Genomic DNA, 22646 nt, shown 5'->3' on the forward strand with positions numbered 1-22646 from the left:
TATTTTTTGAAAGTTGAGAATGATAAAACTTGGGGGGAAATTACACAATTCCTAGGGAAACCTTTGTGACAAATTAAGGGTAGTAGTGGCAGCAGGGGCAAGGGAGGGAGGGGGTGTCGATGGAAGGGGAAGAGTAGTACCGGCTGCATAAGGAGATGGGGAAGGGGAGGTGTCATGGTGGTTGTGCTAAATAAGAGAGAATGAGTGGTGGGTTTGAGGGGATGGGAGATGGGGAGCGATGGTGGTGGAAGGGGAGCGGTAGTGGTGGGTCTGTTTTCATGTGGTCAAGTCCATGAAAGTGTTGAGATGGGTGATTCTGATTTGGTGAATGGTTGTTAGATTGTGGTGGTGATCTAGTGCAGTGAAGTTCGAAGTTAGTATTAACAACAGGTCAAAAGCACCAGAGGGGTCACCAAAAAAAAAAAAAAATGGTTAGGCAAGGTAACAAAGATAAATAGATGGTTGGAATTGATATCTTGAAAATTTAAAATTAAAAAAAATAAAAGAGATCATTCTTTCCTCCCCTTTTTCCTTTCCTTCCATCCAAACATAAGTGGATGATGCTTGGTTAGTAATCTCTTTTGCCAAGAGGCCACTTTCTAGGGAAAGCTGAAGGGAGTTTGTGCTGGGTGGGACTCATTTGGGCTGGCAAAGGGATATGTGGACACCAACTAAACATTACTGCGAAGGACATACCATTACGCAACTAGGAATGGACCTATCGGGTGGCGGGCCCCTGAAGTGTTGAAAACTACTAGCAATTAAAAATATTTTAAAATTATTCGAATTTGTCTCCTTATTTTCATTGAAAAATTTAATAACCATCTCGTAAGGTTATATATATATTTTTATAAAAATTTTAGTGATACCTTAATTTACAAACTTTTTAATTACAAACTATGCCCGTTTAGTTAGAATGCTAGGTTTGTAAATTATAGCCTTTTTTTTTCTTTTTCTTTTTTTTGAAATAGAATTTTATATTTGTTTTAAGACATGATGATGGGATTCTGTTCAAATAATTGAGATGGACAATGTCTTTCTCTTCCATTTTCTTCAAAAAATTTGGTCCTAAAAAAAAGAAAAAAACTTTGTTTTTGATGATGCGGGTTTGCAGTTGAGGCCTGGACTGGCCTAACTAATCAGACATGTTTTCAAGCTGTGATAGTGATTAAGAGGATAAAACTAGGCATGGTAGTTTTTAGTAGTGTCCAATAAAATGTGCTATGAAGGGCATGGTAATAATATAAGAAAAAATAGTGAAACATTCTTCTATAATTTTGTGTAGTGGGAGAGGTTCAAAATATTTTTCTTTATTAACTAAGGTCTCTTAACATTTTCATAGAAAAAATTTGACTAAGAGAAATTTTTGACACCGACTCAGAGAAAATTTCTCTAGTATAATCACAAAGAAATCTTAAAAAATTGAAATTTCTCTGAGTCTAGAAAAATTTCTCTGAGTCAAATTTTTTCTGTAGAAATATTGAGGGACCTTAATTATTATGAAAATATTATATGTCTTTTATCTTATAAAATCTTAATATCAGGAATCTTAAAAGAAAAATTCCCAATAATATATTAATTAGCACAACAACTTGGTGGATGATCGAAAAGACACATCTCCTATTCCTTTGGCATCATATATCTCCCAATCACAACAGCCTCTCCTTTGGCTTGTTCCCCTTTTGTTTCCTTGTATAGGTTTGGCCTCAAAATTAAAATTTGAATGACTAGTGTTAAACTAAACTTACAAAAATATTATACAGAATGATAAGAGAGTTTTTATTGTATATTGTACTTTGTCTGAATTCATATCATTTTTGTTTGTTTGATTATTTTTTGAAAAAACAGATTTTGAAAACGAAACTGAGCACAGCCAATTTGAGATTGATGAAAAAAATCTGACACCATTAATGGGTTTCGTTTCAAGGTTATTTTTGCATTTTTTTTGGTTGTTGTTATTGATGTTCTTAGTTATCCCTCGTGTTACTCATGCCTTTTGGCCCATTCCTCTCCGACAATTTGACATGGAATGCTCTCTCTACATAGGCAATTGAGTGTTCTTTTAATCTGTTCTTTAGAAGCAATAAAAAATGCACATCTCACAAATCGAAATTAGAAAGACAAAAAAATAAAAATAAAAATAAAAAATTCAGCAATACTATTGGAAAAAATACTCAAAAAATTCAAAATTCAAATTGTTTGGACAAGATTCAATAAAGTTGTGATTCACAATACATCAAATTTCAATTTACACCATACACTTGGTTTCTGAATAAATTTCATAGTAAAAATTCTGAATTTATATCTTTTTCAAATTTTATTTTTTAAAGAATGAAAAGAAACAATTTATCGAATAGGTGCCATAATATGTTAAAAGGAATCCACGTCGTCCAGATAAGTTTGTTTAGTATATTTTTGTTTATTTGGAGGTCATGGTGTCCATATGATGTGTAAAAATTGAAAGGGAATTCTGTCCTGTCCATTCTGGGTGATACACGGCATGTCATTATTATTAGTGTTGTGATTCCAAATATCAGAACAATCTTCTTCTTTTCTTTTTCTTTTTCTTTTTTTGGTTTTTTTTTGTTTTTGTTTTTGTTTTTGTTTTTGTTTTTCTGAGAATATATATGTATGTATCTATGCCTCCAATCAGTCTCCATACAGTAAATAAAACGTGTAAAGATACTTAATATCAACACATTGCCCAATCTTTGTGATGGCACATTTTGGTATCCAATGACAGCCTAATAGTAAATCTAAACTAGAAGATAAGTGTTTATTTACAACATGTTCGATAATATTTATATTTATAAAAAAATAAAATTCATTAAATGCCTTTTTTTGGTTTTTTAAAAAATTGTAAATAATTTTATAAATTTATTAAAATCTTATAACCGCAATAAAAATAAATAATTTGATTTCACTTTGTTAGAAAGGAAAAAAAAAATTCCATCATCTTTCCATCCCTTTCAATTACGACCCACTTCTCATTGCCACCATGTGTGATTGACTCTACCTTCAGCCATTGTTATTGGTGGCCTCCTCTGAAAATCATGCCTAGCCACCACATCCTATGCTATCAACTATCTCTAATCAAAGACGACCATCCTCTCTCACAAAAAACTGCTTTTGGTTATTACTTTTGCAAGTTAACTATCATCTTCAACCATAAATCAACCATCTCTACTCACCATCTTTAACTATTGACAACTATCTTTGATCACCACCTTTCGATTAGTTATCTCTCCCACTTGTTTTTAGAACAAAATATGTACTAAACATATTTTTATAAATAAAAAATTATAAACGTTATCAAATAACATCTTAATATTTGTTTGTACATTTTTTTTAATACTTATTTTTTTGGCTTATTCTAAATTTGTCAGAGTATCGTTACCACAAGGAAATGATTTTACAAATAAAAGTTAGTTAGAGGTATAATAGTAACATTTTTGTAATTATGCAAAGTATTTTATTAATAACAATAATGAAAAAGATGGAGAAAGTACAACAAAGAGAATTATTGTAATGTCACCAAAATAATTTGAGAAAAAAAAAAAGGGGGAAAAAAAAGAAGTGCTAACAACAATTACATAAGTTTCATATACAATTATTATTAATCCAGTATATGTGATTGTATCAACTACACATTTTAATATAATAATATATTAAAGTAGCATTAACTATCATCAGCAAAGAAAAGCAAAAGATGCTCTTCTTTAGCACATTTAAAAGAGTGATTATTATTAAATCATAATCATGCTTTATTTATGAGCCACTAAATCACCCTTCTCAACTAAACCCAATCCCAAGCTTAGAAAAACTGTTTGAAACTTTGAAGACCAGATTACTAACCCCAACAACACACCACAGCACACTGTAATTCAAGATTTATCACTGTCACCAGTGTCAAAGATTGGAAAGAGAAAGAGAGACAACAACAACGATAAAGTGAAACAACTGAGTGAGATACCCATTGCCTCTCTCTCTCTCTCCTCTCTCTACAATTTTTTCACTGTAAAATGGTTCCTCTGGCCAGTTGAGGACAACTCTGAGACTTACTCAGACATGGGTTGTTGTGAATCGACGTTGCTGGCAGAGACACACCCAGAAAAGGACAACCACCACCACCACCACCAACAGCCGCCGCAGAGCACAAACCCACCTTTCGTCCACCCACCGCCTTCCGGCGGACCAGACACCGGAGTTCCCTCCTTCTCGGAGTTCTCTTTCTCGGACCTTAAAGCCGCCACTAACAACTTCAGCCCCGAATACATCGTCTCCGAAAGCGGCGAAAGGGCCCCCAATCTTGTCTACAAGGGCCGCCTACAGAACCGCCGGTGGATCGCCGTCAAGAAATTCACGAAATTGGCTTGGCCTGACCCTAAGCAATTTGCGGTATTGTAACTTTGTTTGCTTTAGTTTGTTGGGTTTGTTTCTATTTTGTCACTAATTTTGATGGGTTTCTTTAGGAAGAGGCTTGGGGTGTTGGAAAGTTGCGGCATCGAAGACTTGCAAATTTGATTGGGTATTGTTGTGATGGTGATGAGAGATTGCTTGTTGCAGAGTACATGCCTAATGACTCTCTTGCTAAGCATCTATTTCACTGTATGTACAATGAGTTATTGCATTTGGGACTTTTGTTTTGTTAATTTATGTTTTCAAGATTTGCTTTAGCGCTTATATTGATGGGTTTTATATATTTTGGGCTAGTCTTTCCAGTGAATGTGTAAATTTGATTTGGGTAGTTTGTTGAATCTTTTGACAAATAGGCATTCAAATTAAACTAGTGAAGTAACTGTTTGAGTTTGTTTACTTCTGCTTTAATTTATGTTTCGAGTACTTAGGACAATTGCGTGAGTGGTTCAAAGGGTTTGGAGAGAAGGGTGGTAATGTGGATACATTTGCATCTCCAACTAAACATACTTCTATGTCCAGTTCAAAATGGGATGATGCTTGTGTTGGATTTACATTTATTTGTATTCAGTGGTTTGGTGGATCCTAATTACTCCATGATTAGATTAGGTTTGCATTTGTGCTCCTCATAGGTGTTTGGCAGTCGATGATTATAATCCATTACTCTGCAGCGTTAGGATGAATCTAATGAAATAATAAATGTATGCCATATTGAATCTTAGCTGATTTTGGATGTATAGTTTCACTTGGTTAAAATGCTAGTCAATATTTTTTGTTTCGTGTATATACAAGTAATTTTGGAAGCTTGTGGTGTTTTATTGTGCAGAATTGTTTTTCTTCTAATTTAGTATTATTTATCATTTTTTTCTTTTTTTCTGTCCCTGTTAAATTTTATGGTAGAGATCAATTTGCTTTGCTACTTATATATGGCTCTCTAGCTTCAAAACTGAGAATTAGTGTATGCATTTCCATTTATGTTGGATTGATTTCTGGTATTTGTTTTTTCTTACAGGGGAAAATCAGACCATTGAGTGGGCCATGCGTTTGAGAGTAGCACTTTATATAGCTGAAGCCTTGGACTATTGCAGCTCTGAAGGTCGTCCATTGTACCACGACCTGAATGCTTATAGGGTTCTCTTTGAGGAGGTGTCGTGAATTAAATCCTAATACATTTTTTAAAGTTTACTATTACTTTTGCTTTAGTGATGTTATTTTTTCGACTTTCTGTCATATAGGGTGATTATCTAATATTTGGATGGCCTCTGTAGGATGGTGATCCACGGCTTTCATGTTTTGGTTTGATGAAAAATAGTAGGGACGGGAAAAGCTACAGCACAAATCTTGCCTACACACCTCCGGAGTATCTACGAAATGGTGGGTTCATTTTTTCTCTAGATTCAATTGGTAATCGTGTTAAAGCAATTATTTCTTGTTTTCAATACTCTGACTAACCTTTCTTTTGTGGCTCTGGTTTATACTTACTGAATTACATATCCTGTGTTGTAGGAAGGGTTACTCCTGAAAGTGTTATATATAGTTTTGGAACTGTCCTTTTGGATCTACTAAGTGGAAAGCACATTCCTCCAAGTCATGTGAGTTTCTTTTTATGTTTAACAACATTCTGTATAGTTGTAGACTTGGCAAAAAATTCAAATAACAGTAGCTAAGATCAGTTAATAATTCTTGAAATTCTCTTCTAACTGATTTGAACTAAACCTTATTTAATAAGTTAATAATTAAATATCTGCTTCTCAAAATCTCATCCATCTTAAAGTTGTATGCCAAAGTGTAGGTTCACAAATCCCTCTGCATCTACAGTAGTGTTATCCACCCCATATGAAGAACTTGTCCTTGCAGTTTTCATCAAGCCTTCAAAATCTCTTTGCACTAATCATGATTTTTGAACTCTACCTTGATTTTTCACCAGACAAGTGTGTTTATATTTACACAAACATGTCACTGAATGTGCGTCGTGAACATCAATACTGGTTTTGGAAGAAGGTTGAACTCCAAAAACACTAGTGTGAGGAAAGTGATTAAGCTTTACGTGACATGGGTATCAATTAAATATATTGCACTCGTTTTCAAACCTTTTGGGAAAAATCATCACCTCCATTTGTCTGTTGTTGTGGGACGAAATTTTTTTCAGAATCTGAAATTTGGTTCTTGTGAACCTTCACAAAGTAAGCTAAAAGGGCTAATAAATATCATAGCATGGTCTGAAGTAGATTGCTAAGTTTGATGAGAGGGACAAGATACATGAATGTGATCAGTGTTGTCCTCATGAGGATTATAGTAAGCTTAGAAAAGTGATCTCCAACTATAATAATTTGCGTGTGTTCTTGGTTATCCACTCTTGTGCTACATCAGATTTGTTTTTGTTATTGTTGTTAAGGATTGGGGATTTATCCCCCCAAAAATAATAATAATAATAAATAAATAAATAAATAAATAAATAATTTATTAAGGATTGGGGAGATACGGATATTAGAAATTGATTGTAGAAATGTTTGTGTGACATTAATATATAAAAAAAATAAGTAAATAAATTCCAAATTAGATTTTGAGTGGAGGGCATGGGGAGGCATTCCAGCCAGTCTTATTTTATCCTTATGATCTTTGTTTAAAATAAAACAACATAAAAAGATGTGCTACATAATACATATCAAAAGGTTCCTTATGATTTTTCATTTTATTCTTGTTGCACGCCTTCAATGATGGTGACATCTACTTGTAATTTTACCTACCTTGAAACAAGATACGTGTTCAAATATTAATTTAATTTTCTCTGATGTATGCAGGCTCTTGATATGATACGTGGCAAGAACATTATTCTCTTAATGGATTCACATTTGGAGGGAAAGTTTTCTACAGAAGAAGCAACAGCTGTTGTTGGTCTTGCCTCGCAATGTTTGCAACATGAACCTAGAGAGCGGCCTAGTACTAAGGACCTTGTTGCGACACTTACTCCGCTGCAAACAAAATCTGATGTAAGTAACATTGCTCTTTAATCTTCAGGAATCATAACCACACATTTTTACCATTATTTGTCCACATGGCTTTCCAATATGATTACCTTTTTACTTTGGTGATTCATCAGCTAGATGGTTTCTCTCTAATTAAAAATATTAAATTATATATTTTACTAAATCTTATCTAACAATTCGGAGAAGCTCAAATTGTTGGAGAATAGCTTTCCAAGTGAAGCCATGGAAGGGATAGAGTCTCTAACTCTTCACAGACCTGGCAACACCTCCTCCGTCCTCTTCCCCTCTTATTTTGTGATTTCAAAATGGTTTGTGTTGCAAATCAATGACTATGTAATCTGTGCCCTTTGACATAAACTGAATGTGATCCTTTTCGATACTTTCTGATATTGCTAAATAGGAGTATTTGTCTGGCAACTATGATCATACAAATGGGTGCACAAAAGAATTGAACGATCCGTGAGCCAAATCAACCTAGCCTTTATGGGTTGGGTTGGTTCTGTTCTAGCTGAGGTTTGGTCATGGGCTCAAAAACCCGAAAACTGATAATATCAGTTATAAACATGGTTATCTTCCTTCCAACCTCCAAGGGTCACTGTAAAACCCAAACAATCCCATAGTACATTTAATTCCCATATAAAAATTCCATGGTTACTTGTGGTATTACTTATCTCTCCTAGTCTATTCCCCTGAAACATACATGACCAATGCATGTTATAAAGAATTACTATGAATGGTGATCACGCTCATACGTAATTTTGATCATTTTTGTTAGCACGCCTGCAACTAGCAACAGTTGTATGCCTTGTTTCTGTAAACATCTCATGATTCATTATACTCAAATTTAATGCTCATTATGCATCATATGTGGAGTAAATTTACTGAATCACTCCTGACTTCACTTGATGAAAATTATATCTAGGACTAAAATATTTACAATATATAGGATGAAACCTTTTCGCAACTAGCCTTTTAGCTCCTCTACTTTTTGCAGTTGGCTTCACCTGCTAAAACAACTGTCTGAGGTGTATCAATGTGCTTTTTAGGTTCCTTCTTATGTCATGCTTGGGATTTCAAAGCATGAGGAAGCCCCACCAACCCCACAGCGCCCTCTTTCACCAATGGGTGAGGCCTGCTCACGGATGGACCTCACAGCAATCCATCAAATCTTGGTTATGACACACTACCGGGATGATGAAGGAACCAATGAGGTAATTGACTTTTACAAGAGGGCTCCCTCACATGTCAATGCACTTTTAATTTCTATCCTAAGGTTTATGTGGTTGTGGTTTGGTTCAGTTATCTTTCCAGGAGTGGACCCAACAGATGAGAGATATGCTGGAGGCAAGGAAGCGTGGGGACTTGGCATTTCGTGACAAGGATTTTAAAACTGCCATCGACTTGTATTCTCAGGTACGGATTTGTTTAACTTGTGGTGGAGAATAAATATTCTTAGGCTGAGAACATGCCATGAAATTTTCTGCTTATAGGTCAACCCACTTTATAATCTAGCTCCTTCAGCTGATGCCTTTTCCCTTGGATGGTTGATTGCCAGATCACTAGAGAACTGGAACACAGTTCCTAAGTTGTTAAGCTGTGTTTGGATTTTGGGAGGAATTTTGGGAGGGAAAATACAAGAGAATGGAAATGTGAATGAAATATAAGTATCCCCCCCCTCCACATTTCCTTGCTAAAGGTTAGATGGGTCACTTAGTGCAAATTATGCCAACGGTTAGGCCTTTACCCAATCAACCCCTCCCAGACTCCCATCAAATGGGGGACTAAACTTGGTGTAGTTTACATTTCCCTCCATAAATTGCTATCCAAATCCAAGATCAAAACACAGCCTTAATGTTCTTTTCTAGTTCAGTTCACTGTTGGCGATGCCCTTCCTCTCTCCCATGCTCAATTTTATGCATTCTTTTTTAGGGGATTGACAAATTCAACTCTTGAATGAACCAAAGATTGTAACTAGGGATGTGATGTTCTCCGTGGTTCATTTTGTTTGGTTGCCTGTGCAGTTTATAGATGTAGGAACCATGGTCTCCCCAACAGTTTATGCACGGCGAAGCCTATGTTATCTCCTATGTGATCAACCTGACGCTGCTCTTCGAGATGCAATGCAAGCACAAAATGTCCACCCAGACTGGTCAACAGCCTTTTACATGCAATCAGTCGCCCTTGCCAAGCTCGACATGCACCAGGATGCCGCTGACATGTTGAATGAAGCTGCTGTACTTGAAGAGAAGAAGCAAAAGGGCATGAGAGGATCATGAGAATTTGACGTATTTAATCCCAAATAAATTGATTCATCACCACACCTATTGTTCTTAACACTTCCCTGAGTTAGTGAAATCTTGAGTAGGGAATTGAAGTTGTCTTCTCAATAGCAAATGTATTATAGGGGCAATACATGTTCTTTGCATTAACAGAAGGTTTGCTTTTGCACCAGTTGATGAGAAACTATCATTTTAATCTTGTTAAAAACATACTTGAGCCCATATATTACAATATGATTGTTGAGCAGGATGATTCTGGTATAACTGTGTCATTTCCGCAAGAAAGCAATTCCAAAATGTTATACATGTTTTTCGCTATGTAATTTTGGGTTTAAGGGTGGAAAAGTTAAATTTCCCATAGGCGGCAAAGCACTGGAAGGTGCCTGCTTTTCTCTAGCATCTGTTGAATGAATGTTTATTAGGGAAACATGTTTTATATTGCTGCAAACTTGTTCAGAAAGAAAAAAAGGAAAAAGACCATAAATGAGATTTTCTTTTAATCACCAAAACACAAAATTATTTAGACCCTTTTCAAGCTCATCTAATTCCATAAGCAAGGTACCTGTTCGAAACAGGTGCCCTCCAACACCACGACCACCACTGTCACTGCCACCATTCCACCACCACCACCACCACCACCACCACCACTATTGTTGCCACTCCATCATCACTGTAACCATTGCTGCAACACCACCACTGTCGCACTTCCACCATCACCACTGCCGCCACTCACCACTAATCCACTACCACTTATGCCGCCACTACCACCACCACTACAATCGCCGTCGTTGCTACTCCACCACAATTATTGTAAATGGATTGATTGGGTTTATTTACTAAAACTGTATTTGATTTTTTCAAACTCATTCAAACCCGTTAATTAAATTGGTGGGTTTGAGTTTGGGTTTGGGTTGGTTTGCTTTAAATGCAAAGCCTATTTTTGACCCACCCAAAATCTGTCTGTTTTTGCCACATCTACTTTTTTGTCCAAAAAAAGATAAATAGAAAGTAATCAATTATGCCAATGAGAAAAGTGTTAGTAAAAATGTGTGTGAAAACCAATAACAAACCAAATTGGAATGATCACCTTGATCATAATAAATTAATAATATTTTGAGGCAAGGTGTCCACTGCACTCGCGTGCTGCATATTTTGTTTTCACCTGGTGGGAAGGTGACATTGCATAGATATTTACTGAGAGATAGTGTTGAGATCAAATCAAGATCACATGCTATAGCACTCGTGAAGAGTTGATCCAGAGGTTGAGAGATTCCTCTTGTCCGGTGCTGCCATTTTTCTTCTGAAGGAAACAGAGTGTTGTGCCACTCGTGCATCACAATTTTATGGATTATTCAATCCACTACCACAATTGATGCTTAGATATGCCAGTGATTTCAAAGAAAAGAAATTTGAGTTGGTAGTTTGGAACCTCGTGGTGGGGAGACGTTGCATAAACATCGCCAATATAATCATTTAGATCCAATTTCCTAGCCATGTTACCATTTTCTCATAACTGAAGAGAATGAGATTCCTTATGTCTCCTACACCCCCATGATATATATATTGATAACATTGCCAAGGGAAGGGACACAACACAACACAACTCAGTGGTTTTGAATTCAGAAAGAAAAAATGGCTTCCTCTTCTTTGAGATCAAATTACCATGCTCGCTCTGTCAGCTTGCCCTCTAGATCTCATCCTCTCATTCCCCAATTCAATGATCATTTGTGTCGAGTGAGGTCTTCTGAATCTACCTCTTGCTCACTGCCATCAATAAGCAACACATTAAGCGGCCTTGAAGATTTGTACGACTGTGTGGATGATTTGCTTCTACTACCACACACTCAACAAAGCTTGGCCCAAAAATTCCATGAGAAACAGGTTGATGAGGCGTTGGATGGATACCTCAAACTCTTGGATGTTTGTGCAACCGCCAAAGACGTCTTCTCAGAGTCAAAGGAAGATGTGAAACAACTTCTTTCAATCCTGCGTCGAAAAAGGGATGCTAGTAACTTTGGGGGATACTTAACCTCTAGAAAGAAGGCGAAGAAGGTCATGAAAAACTTGCTCAAGGATTTGAAGAGCATTGAAAACAAAAACATGATTCTAGACTTGGATAAAGACCATGAAACTGTTGTCATATTTAGCATATTGAAAGAGGTTGAATCAGTCACTCTGGCAGTATTGGAGTCCTTCTTGTCCTATGCTGCGGGATCAAAGATGCACTCAAAGAGAAGTGGCGCGTGGTCTTTGGTTTCCAAACTGATGCACCAGAAGAGTACTGTGGCTTGTCAAGCCAAAGATACAGTTATCAATGAGTTTGAAAAGGTTGATGCTGCAGTGCAGTCGCTCATCAGTCACATGCCAAGCAAATCTGATGACAACAAAATTGTGCAAAACCAGCTTGAAAAGTTTGAGTTAAGCATTCAAGATCTTGAAGGAATTCTAGAGCGCTTGCTCAGGCGTTTGATTAAAACCAGAGTTTTTCTCCTCAACATTCTCAACCACTAGCCTAGAAAATCTTGATGTCACAGATACTTGAAATGTAAATGAGAAATATACTTGTAAATTGTCCTCTAATTATAAATCAATATACTCAATCGGTGCAAATTATTGCATATGTATACATTACTTCTTTCTGTTCTTAGATCATTTATTCGTTAATCACTTGAAGATAAATGTGGTAATTGGTGCCATCTTTGTTAGTTTTCAAATTTTAATGATAAAAATGAAAGTGAAAGAAGCATATCATGTATTAAATAACCTCAAAAATTCAAATTTGTGTCAATGAAGAAGGTGAAAAAATTGAGGTTAACAACATGAATCGTAGATTCACAGTCGAGACCCTTTTCATTTGATTCAAAAAAGTATTTTATGTAATTTAATGATTTCAAAGATGTCAGAGATTCCAATTGTCTGAAGGGGATGATTGAACACTAATTAAAAAAATTTTGAGATTCACATGGTGGTTCAACTTTCAACTCTAATATTGTTTAAGAAACCAAAAAGTGTTGGTTGTCTCCTTGTTTGGAAGACGGTCTAATTTCTGTTAGCTAGTCAGCCTCACCCCATCCCTATAAATTATGAAACGACGTGGGAAAGCCATGTGGATCTCGCTGGCTAGCTTCTCGTGCACAAGCACAACATTCAATACCTGCTTAATTTGACTGAAAATCACTCTGAACATTGGTTAAAGAATGATTTTCTGTCTAATAAACATTCATCATGGTGGCTGATAAGCCCAAGTGTGAATTTTCTCAAGGACTTGTTCATTTGGAAGCACTGATAATCTAGTTCTGTCACCACTCACAAGCTTCGACTTCAATTCATCTGATATGTGATGGCACTATTTAGGTTCAATTCATTCGTTCAGTTTTGCAACATGACAAGCCTGATTACATGATTGCATCATAATGATGTACCATGACAATGTTAATTAATTGTGTACATGTGCGAGCATTCACATGTTAGATGATAATTTTGTCTCCTAAAGAGCCAGACCTCAACAAGAAAAGCTCATAATACTGCTATTTGATTTGCCAGTGTTTCACAATTATTGTGTAAAAAAAAGAGAAGAAAATGTACATAGAAGATGCATACAAACGAACATGCACGCTTGATTGCACATTGAAAAGATGAGAGCAGAAGGGGAAGATTAATGGTGCTGGTATTTTCTTGCAAGAGGAGACAGTATGTCAATGCCACTCGTGCATTGCATATTTTACGGACCATGTTGTATCCTGTTGCATGGATCAATATTATGTTAAGATGTGCATGTGATTTTTCAATTTAAAAAGACTTGGGAGGAGACATTGCAGAAACATTGCCAACGGAGCACTAATAATTGAAGAAGAAGGATTCCTTTATCTCCTTCCCACCATGAAATACATTGTGCATATATATACATATGCCAAGGAAGGAACACAACATTGCAAAATTGAATTGTGCATCTCCTTGATAAAGCCTAATTCCTAATTAGAAAGAAAAATGGCTTCTTCTCCTTTGAGATCGAAAGCCCCTTACCATGCTCGATCTGTCAGCTTGCCCTCCAGATCTCATCCACTCATTCCTGAGCACTTGTGCAGAATACGAACTCCAGATCATGAAGCTTCCTCTTCTTCATTGACATCTATAAGCAACAAATTGAGTGGCCTCAAAGATTTGCATGATTGTGTCAGTGATTTGCTTCTACTGCCACATATTGAACAAGCCTTGGCCCGAGAGCACAATGAGAAATTTGTTGATGAGGTGGTGGATGGATATCTAAGGCTCTTGGATGTGTGTTCCACCGCCAAAGATGTCTTCTCACAGAAAAAGCAAGATGTACAAGACATTCTCTCAACGCTGCGAAGGAAAAGGGATGCAAATGACTTCCCCAGATACGTAGCCTCTAGAAAGATGATGAAGAAGACGATCCAGAAGCCCTTGAAGGATTTGAAAAGTATCAAAAACAAAAGCGCCCTCCTTCTGAAGGACAAAGACAGCGAAACTGTTGCCATTTTTGGCATGTTAAAAGAGGTTGAAACAACCACTCTTGCTGTGTTTGAATCCTTGTTATCCTATGTTGGTGTGCAATCAAGGCAAAGAGGCTGGTCTTTGGTTTCCAAGCTGTTTCAATGCAAGAGTGTTTCATGTCAAGATGAAGAAACAAATGGGAATGAGTTTGAGAAGCTTGATGGTGCATTGAAGGCAGGAAAATTCAATTGCACACAAAATCAGTTTGGCAAGATGGAGTCAAGCATTCAAGATATTGAAGACAGACTAGAGTGCTTGTTTAGGCGTTTAATCAAAACCAGAGTTTCACTCCTCAACATTCTTAACAACCACTAGTTGAGAAAATCATGATGCATAGACGCGCATCAAAAATTTTGTTACTCAGAGAAAAGCCTTCTGATCAGCTGTTCATACTTGTAAATGAGAGATATACTAGTTATTTTTTACTCTTAAGGCCAAGTTTGGCAACTTCAATATAATACATCTTTTTATCTTTTTATCTTTTTTCCATTACATCACCTCTCTACTTTTCTGCACATCTTTTCGTAAAAAGACAAAAAGTGCACTTATTTAGGTCATCCCAAACAACCCATTATAAATCATAACACTTGTTACAATTTTTCGTGCAATGCTTCTCTTTTCCTCATCTGATAGCATTCAATCAATTTGGTGGAAATGGAATTGATACTTTCAACATGCCCCATCTTTTAACCTCTTCAATATTTCATCTCATACACATGGAGTCACTTGTGGGGGGAAATGTGAGCAATATTTCAGTGAATTAGCGTTAAGGAAATGGTGTTAGTAATGTAAGTTAAGTTTGAGAAACCTGGTAATCTCAGCAATCAAGCCAATTATTTCCAGTTTTGCAACGTGATTGGATCAAGGATTTGAGGGGGATTTGTGAAGAGAAAGGGAAAAGGAATAAAATTTAGCTTCTATTTTCATTAACTTTTTCCTTTTTTTTTTTTTTTTTTCTCATTCATTCTACAAATCTTTTAATGCAAACATATCCTATTGAACCACAGAGCTCTCAGCAAATAATTGGCAAATAATGATGCATTATGTTGTTCTGAATTGTGGTTTCAATCACACAATAAAACACTGAACAATTATTTTTATTTAACGCCCCTCGTGCACTGCATGTTATTATTTTCGTAGGCTTTAATAATTATTTAATGAATTATTAGTCAGTTGCATATTGCACTAAGAAAGACCTGTGATTTAGGAGTTACAACAATTGGATGGGGATCAGATCAAGATCATGAGGTAGAGATTCCTCTTGTCTCCTGTAACTGATGATATATATATGGTGATGGATGGTGCTGGCATTTTCTTCTGAAGGAAATTCGTTCCACTCGTGCATAGCAATTTTATGGATTACTCAATACAGTATCACCATTTATGCTAGGATATGCCATTCATTTCAAAGAAAAAACAATTGGGTTGGTAGAACTTGGTGGTGGGGAGACATCACATAAACATTGCCAACATATAATTTAGATCAATTTCATAGGAATGTTGCCATTTCCTCATAATTGAAGAGAATGAGATTCCTTATGCCTCCTACACCCCCATGATAGTACGCTTTCTGTATTTTTGTATATTCAATTGTGTGTATGTTTACAATCAGACCTTCGGTTATATAGCCCTAACTCCTAAACCAAAAAGGGAAAATACAATCATGCCTCTAATAGGACTCTAATACAATCACACCTAAACCAAAAAGGAAAATACAATGACACCTCTAATAGGACTCTAATACGTACAACTACAATCATGCCTAATTTGGAAAATACACAATATATTCTCACACCCCCACTCAAACTCAAGGTGTTTTAGCAGAAAACACTGAGAGTTTGCTAAGAAGAAAGTGAAACCGAGCGGTAGTGTGAGTCTTGGTGAAGAAGTCCGCAAGTTGCAAAGCCGAAAAGATGAAAGGAAACGAGATAGAGTCAGACTACAAGTGCTGGCGAACAAAGTGACAATCCATCTCAATGTGTTTCGTTCGCTTATGGAAGACAGTATTGTGGGCAATCTGAATAGCACTGTGGTGTCATAATAGAGAGAGGTCGGAGAAGACTGAGAGACACCCAAATCAAACAAGAGACAATGAAACCAAACAATCTCAGCAATGGCATGAGCCATAGCACGATACTCAGCTTCCGCAGTAGAGCAAGCAACGACTGATTGTTTCTTGCTTTCTCAAGAGATCAAGGAATCACCAAGAAACATACAGAAACTAGACGTAGACTTGCGATCAGTAACATCACTAGCCCAATCAGAGTCAGCATAGGCCACCAAGTCCAAAGAGGAAGTAGAGGACAATAGTAAGCCCTGAAAGATGGTACCCCTGAGATAGCGAAGAATGCAAACCAAAGTAACCTAATGAGTACAGCGAGGAGCATAAATGAACTGACTAACCACATGAACAGCATAAGCAAGATCAGAGCGAATGACAGTCAGATAAACTAAACAACCCACAAGCTCGCGATATAAAGTGGGATCATTCAGAGAGACACCATCAGTAGAGTTAAGCTTCACATTAAGCTCAATAGGTGTATCAGGAACCTTAGTATCAGTAAGACCAACACGGTGAATAACTTCATTAGCATACTTAGCCTGAGATAGAAAATAGCCCTTTAGAGAAGAAGCAACCTCAATACCAAGAAAATACTGTAATGGACCCAGATCTTTCATTTCGAAGGTGCGGAAGAGATGCTGCCTGACCTTAGAGATAACAGAAGAGTTAGAGTTAATGATGATCATATCATCCACATAGAGTAAGAGAGCAACAAAACCAGCCAAGGTATGTCTTAGAAATAAAATAGAGTCAAAAGCAGAAAGATGAAACCCAAGCTCAGTAATAACAGTCTGAAAGCAATCATACCAAGTACGAGGAGACTGTTTCAGACCATACAGAGCACGCCAAAAACGACAAACCTAGCCAGAGGAATGGTGAAGGCCACGGGGAGGACGCATGTAAACCTGCTCAGTGAGATGGCCATTAAGAAAAGCATCCTTAACATCCATCTGATAAAGAGGCTAATAACGAATAGCAGCGACAGAGATCAAAGTACGAACAATAGTCATCTTAGCAATATGAGCAAATGTCTCATTATAATCAATACCATACTCTTGAGAGAAACCTTTGGTAACCAGATGAGCTTTGTAGCGCTCAAAAGAACCATCAAAATGAGTCTTGACTTTGTAGACCTATTTGCAACCAACCAGGTTCTTACTAACAGGCAAATGAACCAACTCCCAAGTACTAGTTTTCTATAGAGCAGACAACTCATCCTCCATAGCTTGAACCCAGTGAGGATCTTGACAGGCCTCCTTGTAAGATTGAGGTTCTAAAAAATAGTGAATAGTAGACCAAAAAGTACGATAGGAAGCAAAAAAACATGTATTAGACCAACCCAACCTGTTTGGAGGATGACGTGCTCGAGTAGGATATTGGTGTTCAGCGGGATCGGAGTCAGCAGAAGCAGGAGGAGCAGCAGCAGGGGCAGAGACAACTGATAGAGGAGGAGCCTTGCTGTAGACGTCTCCGAACGTCCCAGGAGGGAAATCCCCGCTCTGTTCATTTCAGGCTCACTACAGTTCGGGACTCAAATTGTCATGATTCTTAATCTGATCTTGCAAAGTGCAATGCAAGACTGATAAATCACCAAAGAGTCCAAATCCGGCAAATCATTTTTGGAAAACAGATTTTTTAGAAAGAAGTGCCAAACATGGATTGCTTTGCCAGATATAGAGTCGCCACTTAAATATTTTATTTTCGGGAATTTAGGAAACCCTGACTCGTTTGCCTAAGGCCACGTGTCTGTTATCACCAAAGTTGTCTCGGCACGGGAACTTGGGTACGATTGGGGAAGGTCACTTCGTGAGCACCCCCGCTCGCCCGATCAAAGATCGGCCTCTACTAACCATGATATCGAGTTTTGGAAACATTATGCGTTCCTACTCCGGTTATTAGCCTAGAATTACTATGTAATGCGCACAGCAAAACAAGTATAGACTGGATCGCCTAAGTTGGAACAAAACATCTCATGTTTGTTTTTGAAAGTGGTTTGCTACTCGTAAGGAGGCTAAATGTGGATTTTTCCACCCTCAAGTGAGTTTAGAAAACATGGTGATTTGCCACTCACAAGTGGGCTTAAAACTCACAATCAATGCATTGTTCCAATTCAAATAACCCAACCTTCACCCACAGGCATTCAGACAGTTATATCACATAAGCACATAGACTCATGGTAAAGCATGCTATCATGGCAATACTCACACGCATGTAAGGATGCTAAAGCATAAAAACTTACCGAGTACTCCAAGCCAAAACAGAAACTAGTTAGTGAACATGCATGAACCCTAATTATGCTGAAATGCTTAATGCAACACATGCAAAAATGCAACCTAGATAGGTTCGGCTATTCTAAACATGGCATGTGAAATGCAACAGATAACATGTATTCAACTTGGAATTGAAATACCATGCAGTTAGTATGATGCACCGAGCCTGGTGCATGCAATACAGATGAATGAATGCACACATGCATAGCATAAGGTATGCTAATTTAAATATGCCCTAATACTAACCATTAAAAGCAGGTAAATAAAAGGGAGAAAGAAGTGGAGGTTGGAAGACATACACACACTTATTACACAATTGCCCTCGCTCGGAGGGTCTGAAAGAATAATACAGGCCAAATAATGAATCAACTATCCTAGCTAATTAATTATTACAAAACTTCTAATTAATTAACAAATTAATTACAAAAACAGCCTAAATATGAAACTAAAGAGACCACCGCAGCTCTGCCTCGGAATGCGTGGATGATGCATGCTCGATTTGCCTTGCTCGAAAACCCGTTACCATGCCACTGTTGCCTCTGTTTGCACTGTTCTGCACCTCTGAGGGATGCGAAAATTCTTAAGACACCTCTGAACCATTCCCTGATCATTTTGGAATGCCACCGGCCAATGAAAAGCACCACCGACCATGTAAATGTGATCATCGACCATAAATTGGGTCACCGGCTGGACTCTGATGGTCGGTCGGCATTGAAAGTGGCCGGCCGGCCATTTATTCCTGCAGAATTCTGTTTTTGCTACAGCAGTGGACAGACAGTGCATGGCAAGGAAATTTCAAAGCAATGTATGCATGGCCCTTGGTCCTCGGGCCACCAATCACGCATCTTGATGCATGATGGCCAAAGGCACCAAATTTGCCAATCAATGTAAATGAATGCAACAAAACAAATGAATGTTTCACGCCCTATCATGTTGAGATCAAGGGCATCGGCGACCGAGGACTGAGACGTGTTTCGTCACTTTGTGTACGAACACACCTCACTCCTCGTGTTTGGTTTGACACCCCAAACCAAACACAATGCTATGTATGTATGCTATATGCAATGCGAAGTAATGCAACTAATGCAATGCAATATGAGCATGCTAAGCTAATGCAACATGACACTACCTAACCATGCAAGCCAAACTAATGCAATATGAACATGTCAAGTATACAACGAGACTATGTAATGCAACTAGCTAAACAACATGCAAACATGATACAATGTAAGCATGCAACCAATGTAATGCAACATGTCAATCATGCAATTTATATACAAGGATGGACTTAAACTGAAATGGGAGGCCTCGACCATGCCCCAAAACAGTGGCCAAATATACTAAAATGATGGACAAATGCTCATGCAAACATGCACGCCAATGGGCCTAAAACTAAGGCATAAAAGGGAGCATTCCATTACAACTATCATGACCACTCATGCCATGGATTATGCAACCAAAAAACAGAGTTTTAGTGCGTCAAAATACACCCCAAAATCCACATGAATGGCATCCCAAATGACTTAAACAAAAGGCATGCACTATGACCCATTTCAAGGCACAAAAGGACGACTCTTCAAAGCATAAAAGGGATGATGAATGCAAGCACACAAGCATGGATTATGGACTGAAATAGCATGGGAATTGACTCCAAATCACTGAAACAACCCAACTACAACATGCTTATGGCTCACACACTCAAGGCCTACAAGCTAGAATGCAAAAGGACTATACAAAACATGGCAAACATGACTCTAAAGACCCAAGACAGACCTTAAACATGATGAAATAAGACTAAAAGCTTCATGGAGTCAAACCAAAATCATGCTAAAATGTCATCTCACAACATGATACATGTTAGGCCAAAACATGGGATTACAAGGCAAGCATATAATGCATGAAATGGACCATCAAACCAACTAAAAACAGAGGTATAATATGACCAAATATCACCAAATACCTACTGAAATGATGCTAAAAACAACTAAGCATGTGTGCTACTCTTATGAGCCAACAACATAAGCAAAAGAGAGACAAAGGGAAAGGGGTGTCCCTCCCCTATCCATGACCTCAAAACCTCTTCTTCACCACTAAAAATCCTCTGGATTTCAGTGGCGAGAAGGCCAATACACGAAGGTTCCCGAAGCTCAACAAAGAAAGCACAAAAAGGGCCAAACAAGGCCAAAGAGGGGGTGGACGACCCCCAACACCAAAGTGACCTTAATGAAGTATCTTAAGCGCAAAAAAACAGAACTTTTATATGTTATACACAAAGCTCAAAACAGCATGAAAAGTAGGTTAAAAGCTAGTGCAAGAATTCGAAATATAAAGCAATAGTGCTCACCCTTGAAGAACACTTCAAGAACCAAAACTCCAGCCCTCTTTTCTGATCAAAACCAACTCAAAAGCTCTAAGAACAAACTCTCAACGCCTCAATAACCAAGGCAAGGTGTAACACTAGGTGTCTTAGTGCAAAACTAAGAACAAAACACACTTTTAGGCCCTCTAACACACACAAGTGAAGAGAGAGAGAGAGATATAGAGGGAGAAAGTTGTATCTATCATATATCTCTGTTTTTTTTTTGCTGAACCCCTCAAAGGAGAGGGAAGGCCCTCTTATATAGACAAGGCAAAGGCCTAAGCTTCCAAGAGAAGCTAAACAAAAGGGGTCAAGGCTTCTTAAAGAAGCTAAGGCCAAGGGGCCAAGGCTTCTTGAGGAAGCTGAGACAGGGGTCCAGGCTTCTTGAGGAAGCTAAGACAAAGGTCCAAGCTTCCTCAAGAAGCTAGACCAAAAGGGTGCAAAGGGTGCAAATTCCTCCATACATGTGTATGGAGGACAGGCCCGTGCACTCCAACTGGCACAGCTGGCATGCACAATGCCTGAAAAAAGCAAAAAGGAGGTATCGACCAGATAAAGAGACTATCAGCCAAATAAATGGCCGGCCGACCACACAAAGAGCCGATACACTAAAAGAAGTGCCGACCGACCAAATATTTGGTCGGTAGCAGAAAAAACAAGGCCGATGGCTTCATGCCACGGCCGGTGGGTTTTAGAGGATGGCTAACAAGCCACCTCCTACCTTCAGGTGCAAAAACAAACAAGTTCTTGGTCCACAACCAAGCACAAACAGTCGAGTCGAGAGATCCTAAGGCAAGGCGCGCAGTCGAGTCCTTCGGGATCTCAAAACGAACACGAACATGGATGATCGTTGAGTGTTCAAACGGTGACGTCCAAGTCTTGAGGTCGGTCAAAAATGGGGTGTCTACACTTGCGACGAGAATAAACTAACAACGGAGGAGGAGGAGAAGCCGAAGGAAGAGAAGTAGCCAGAGGTGAAACACAAGCTCAGGATGAACAGTGGAGATGTACTCATCAGACAAGACCTCAAAATGAAATGGATCAATGTGAACCAAATCCTCTTTGGAAACTAGAGCAGTAAGAGAGGGAAGTTGAAAGTAAGACAAACGTTCGAGAAAGGCAACATGATGGGAGACATAAAGGCGACGAAAGACAGGATCGTAATAGCGATAGTCTTTTCTGAGTAAGACTGTAACCCAAAAACACACACAAGACAGACCAGACACTGAGTTTGATCCTATCTTTACAGGGAATGAGGACAAAACAAGCCGGCCCAATGACATGTAGTAGGGAATAATTGGGAGGTTGGGAATACAGAGCCTCATAAAGGAATCGACCGGAGAGTAAGGGAGTCGGCATGCGATTAAGGAGGAAAGCAACGGTAAGAACTGCCTCACCCAAAATGGTCCCTGAACAAAGACAAAGAGAAGAAGAAATCAAGCTATCTGAAGGAGATGACAGGATTTATGTTCAGCATAACTATTTTGGGCAGGTATCAGTACAGGAGGTTTGGTAAATGGTGCCCAATTTGGCCAAATACTCACAGAATTCAGTTTTAAAGTATTTCCTATCCAAGTCAGACCGGAGTATTTTAACTGTGGCCCCAAACTGTGTAGTGATCATAGATTGAAAGGCAGGATATATCTGGTAGAAGTCAGATTTATGAGCCATAAGATAAACCTAGGTATAACGGGTATAATCATCAACGAAGGACACATAATACGCAGAACTCCCTTTAGTGAGAACAGGAGAAGGTCC

At 38.0% G+C, this 22646-nt stretch overlaps 3 protein-coding genes across 3 annotated transcripts; all 3 read left to right on the forward strand.

The window, feature by feature from the left end:
• Nucleotides 1–942: 942 nt before the first annotated feature.
• On the forward strand, nucleotides 943–9943 carry LOC145788687 (serine/threonine-protein kinase BSK1-like). Its single transcript, XM_082913789.1, has 9 exons — nucleotides 943–4398; nucleotides 4473–4608; nucleotides 5429–5562; nucleotides 5685–5790; nucleotides 5923–6008; nucleotides 7218–7406; nucleotides 8450–8614; nucleotides 8703–8816; nucleotides 9425–9943. Exons 1-9 carry the CDS (start codon nucleotides 4069–4071, stop codon nucleotides 9677–9679), a joined length of 1515 nt encoding a protein of 504 aa, XP_082769915.1. The 5' UTR covers nucleotides 943–4068; the 3' UTR covers nucleotides 9680–9943.
• Nucleotides 9944–11314: 1371 nt separating this feature from the next.
• LOC145806483 (uncharacterized) lies at nucleotides 11315–12193 on the forward strand. Its single transcript, XM_082903680.1, has one exon. The coding sequence runs from the start codon at nucleotides 11315–11317 to the stop codon at nucleotides 12191–12193; it is 879 nt and encodes a 292-aa protein (XP_082759806.1).
• A 1476-nt stretch (nucleotides 12194–13669) lies between these two features.
• Nucleotides 13670–14512, forward strand: LOC114264849 (uncharacterized). Its single transcript, XM_028205566.2, has one exon. It carries the CDS (start codon nucleotides 13670–13672, stop codon nucleotides 14510–14512), a length of 843 nt encoding a protein of 280 aa, XP_028061367.2.
• The last annotated feature ends 8134 nt before the right edge of the window (nucleotides 14513–22646 follow it).

Source organism: Camellia sinensis, chromosome 2, assembly GCF_055761805.1.
Source record: "Camellia sinensis isolate YWXY chromosome 2, ASM5576180v1, whole genome shotgun sequence".
Lineage (NCBI taxonomy): Eukaryota > Viridiplantae > Streptophyta > Magnoliopsida > Ericales > Theaceae > Camellia > Camellia sinensis.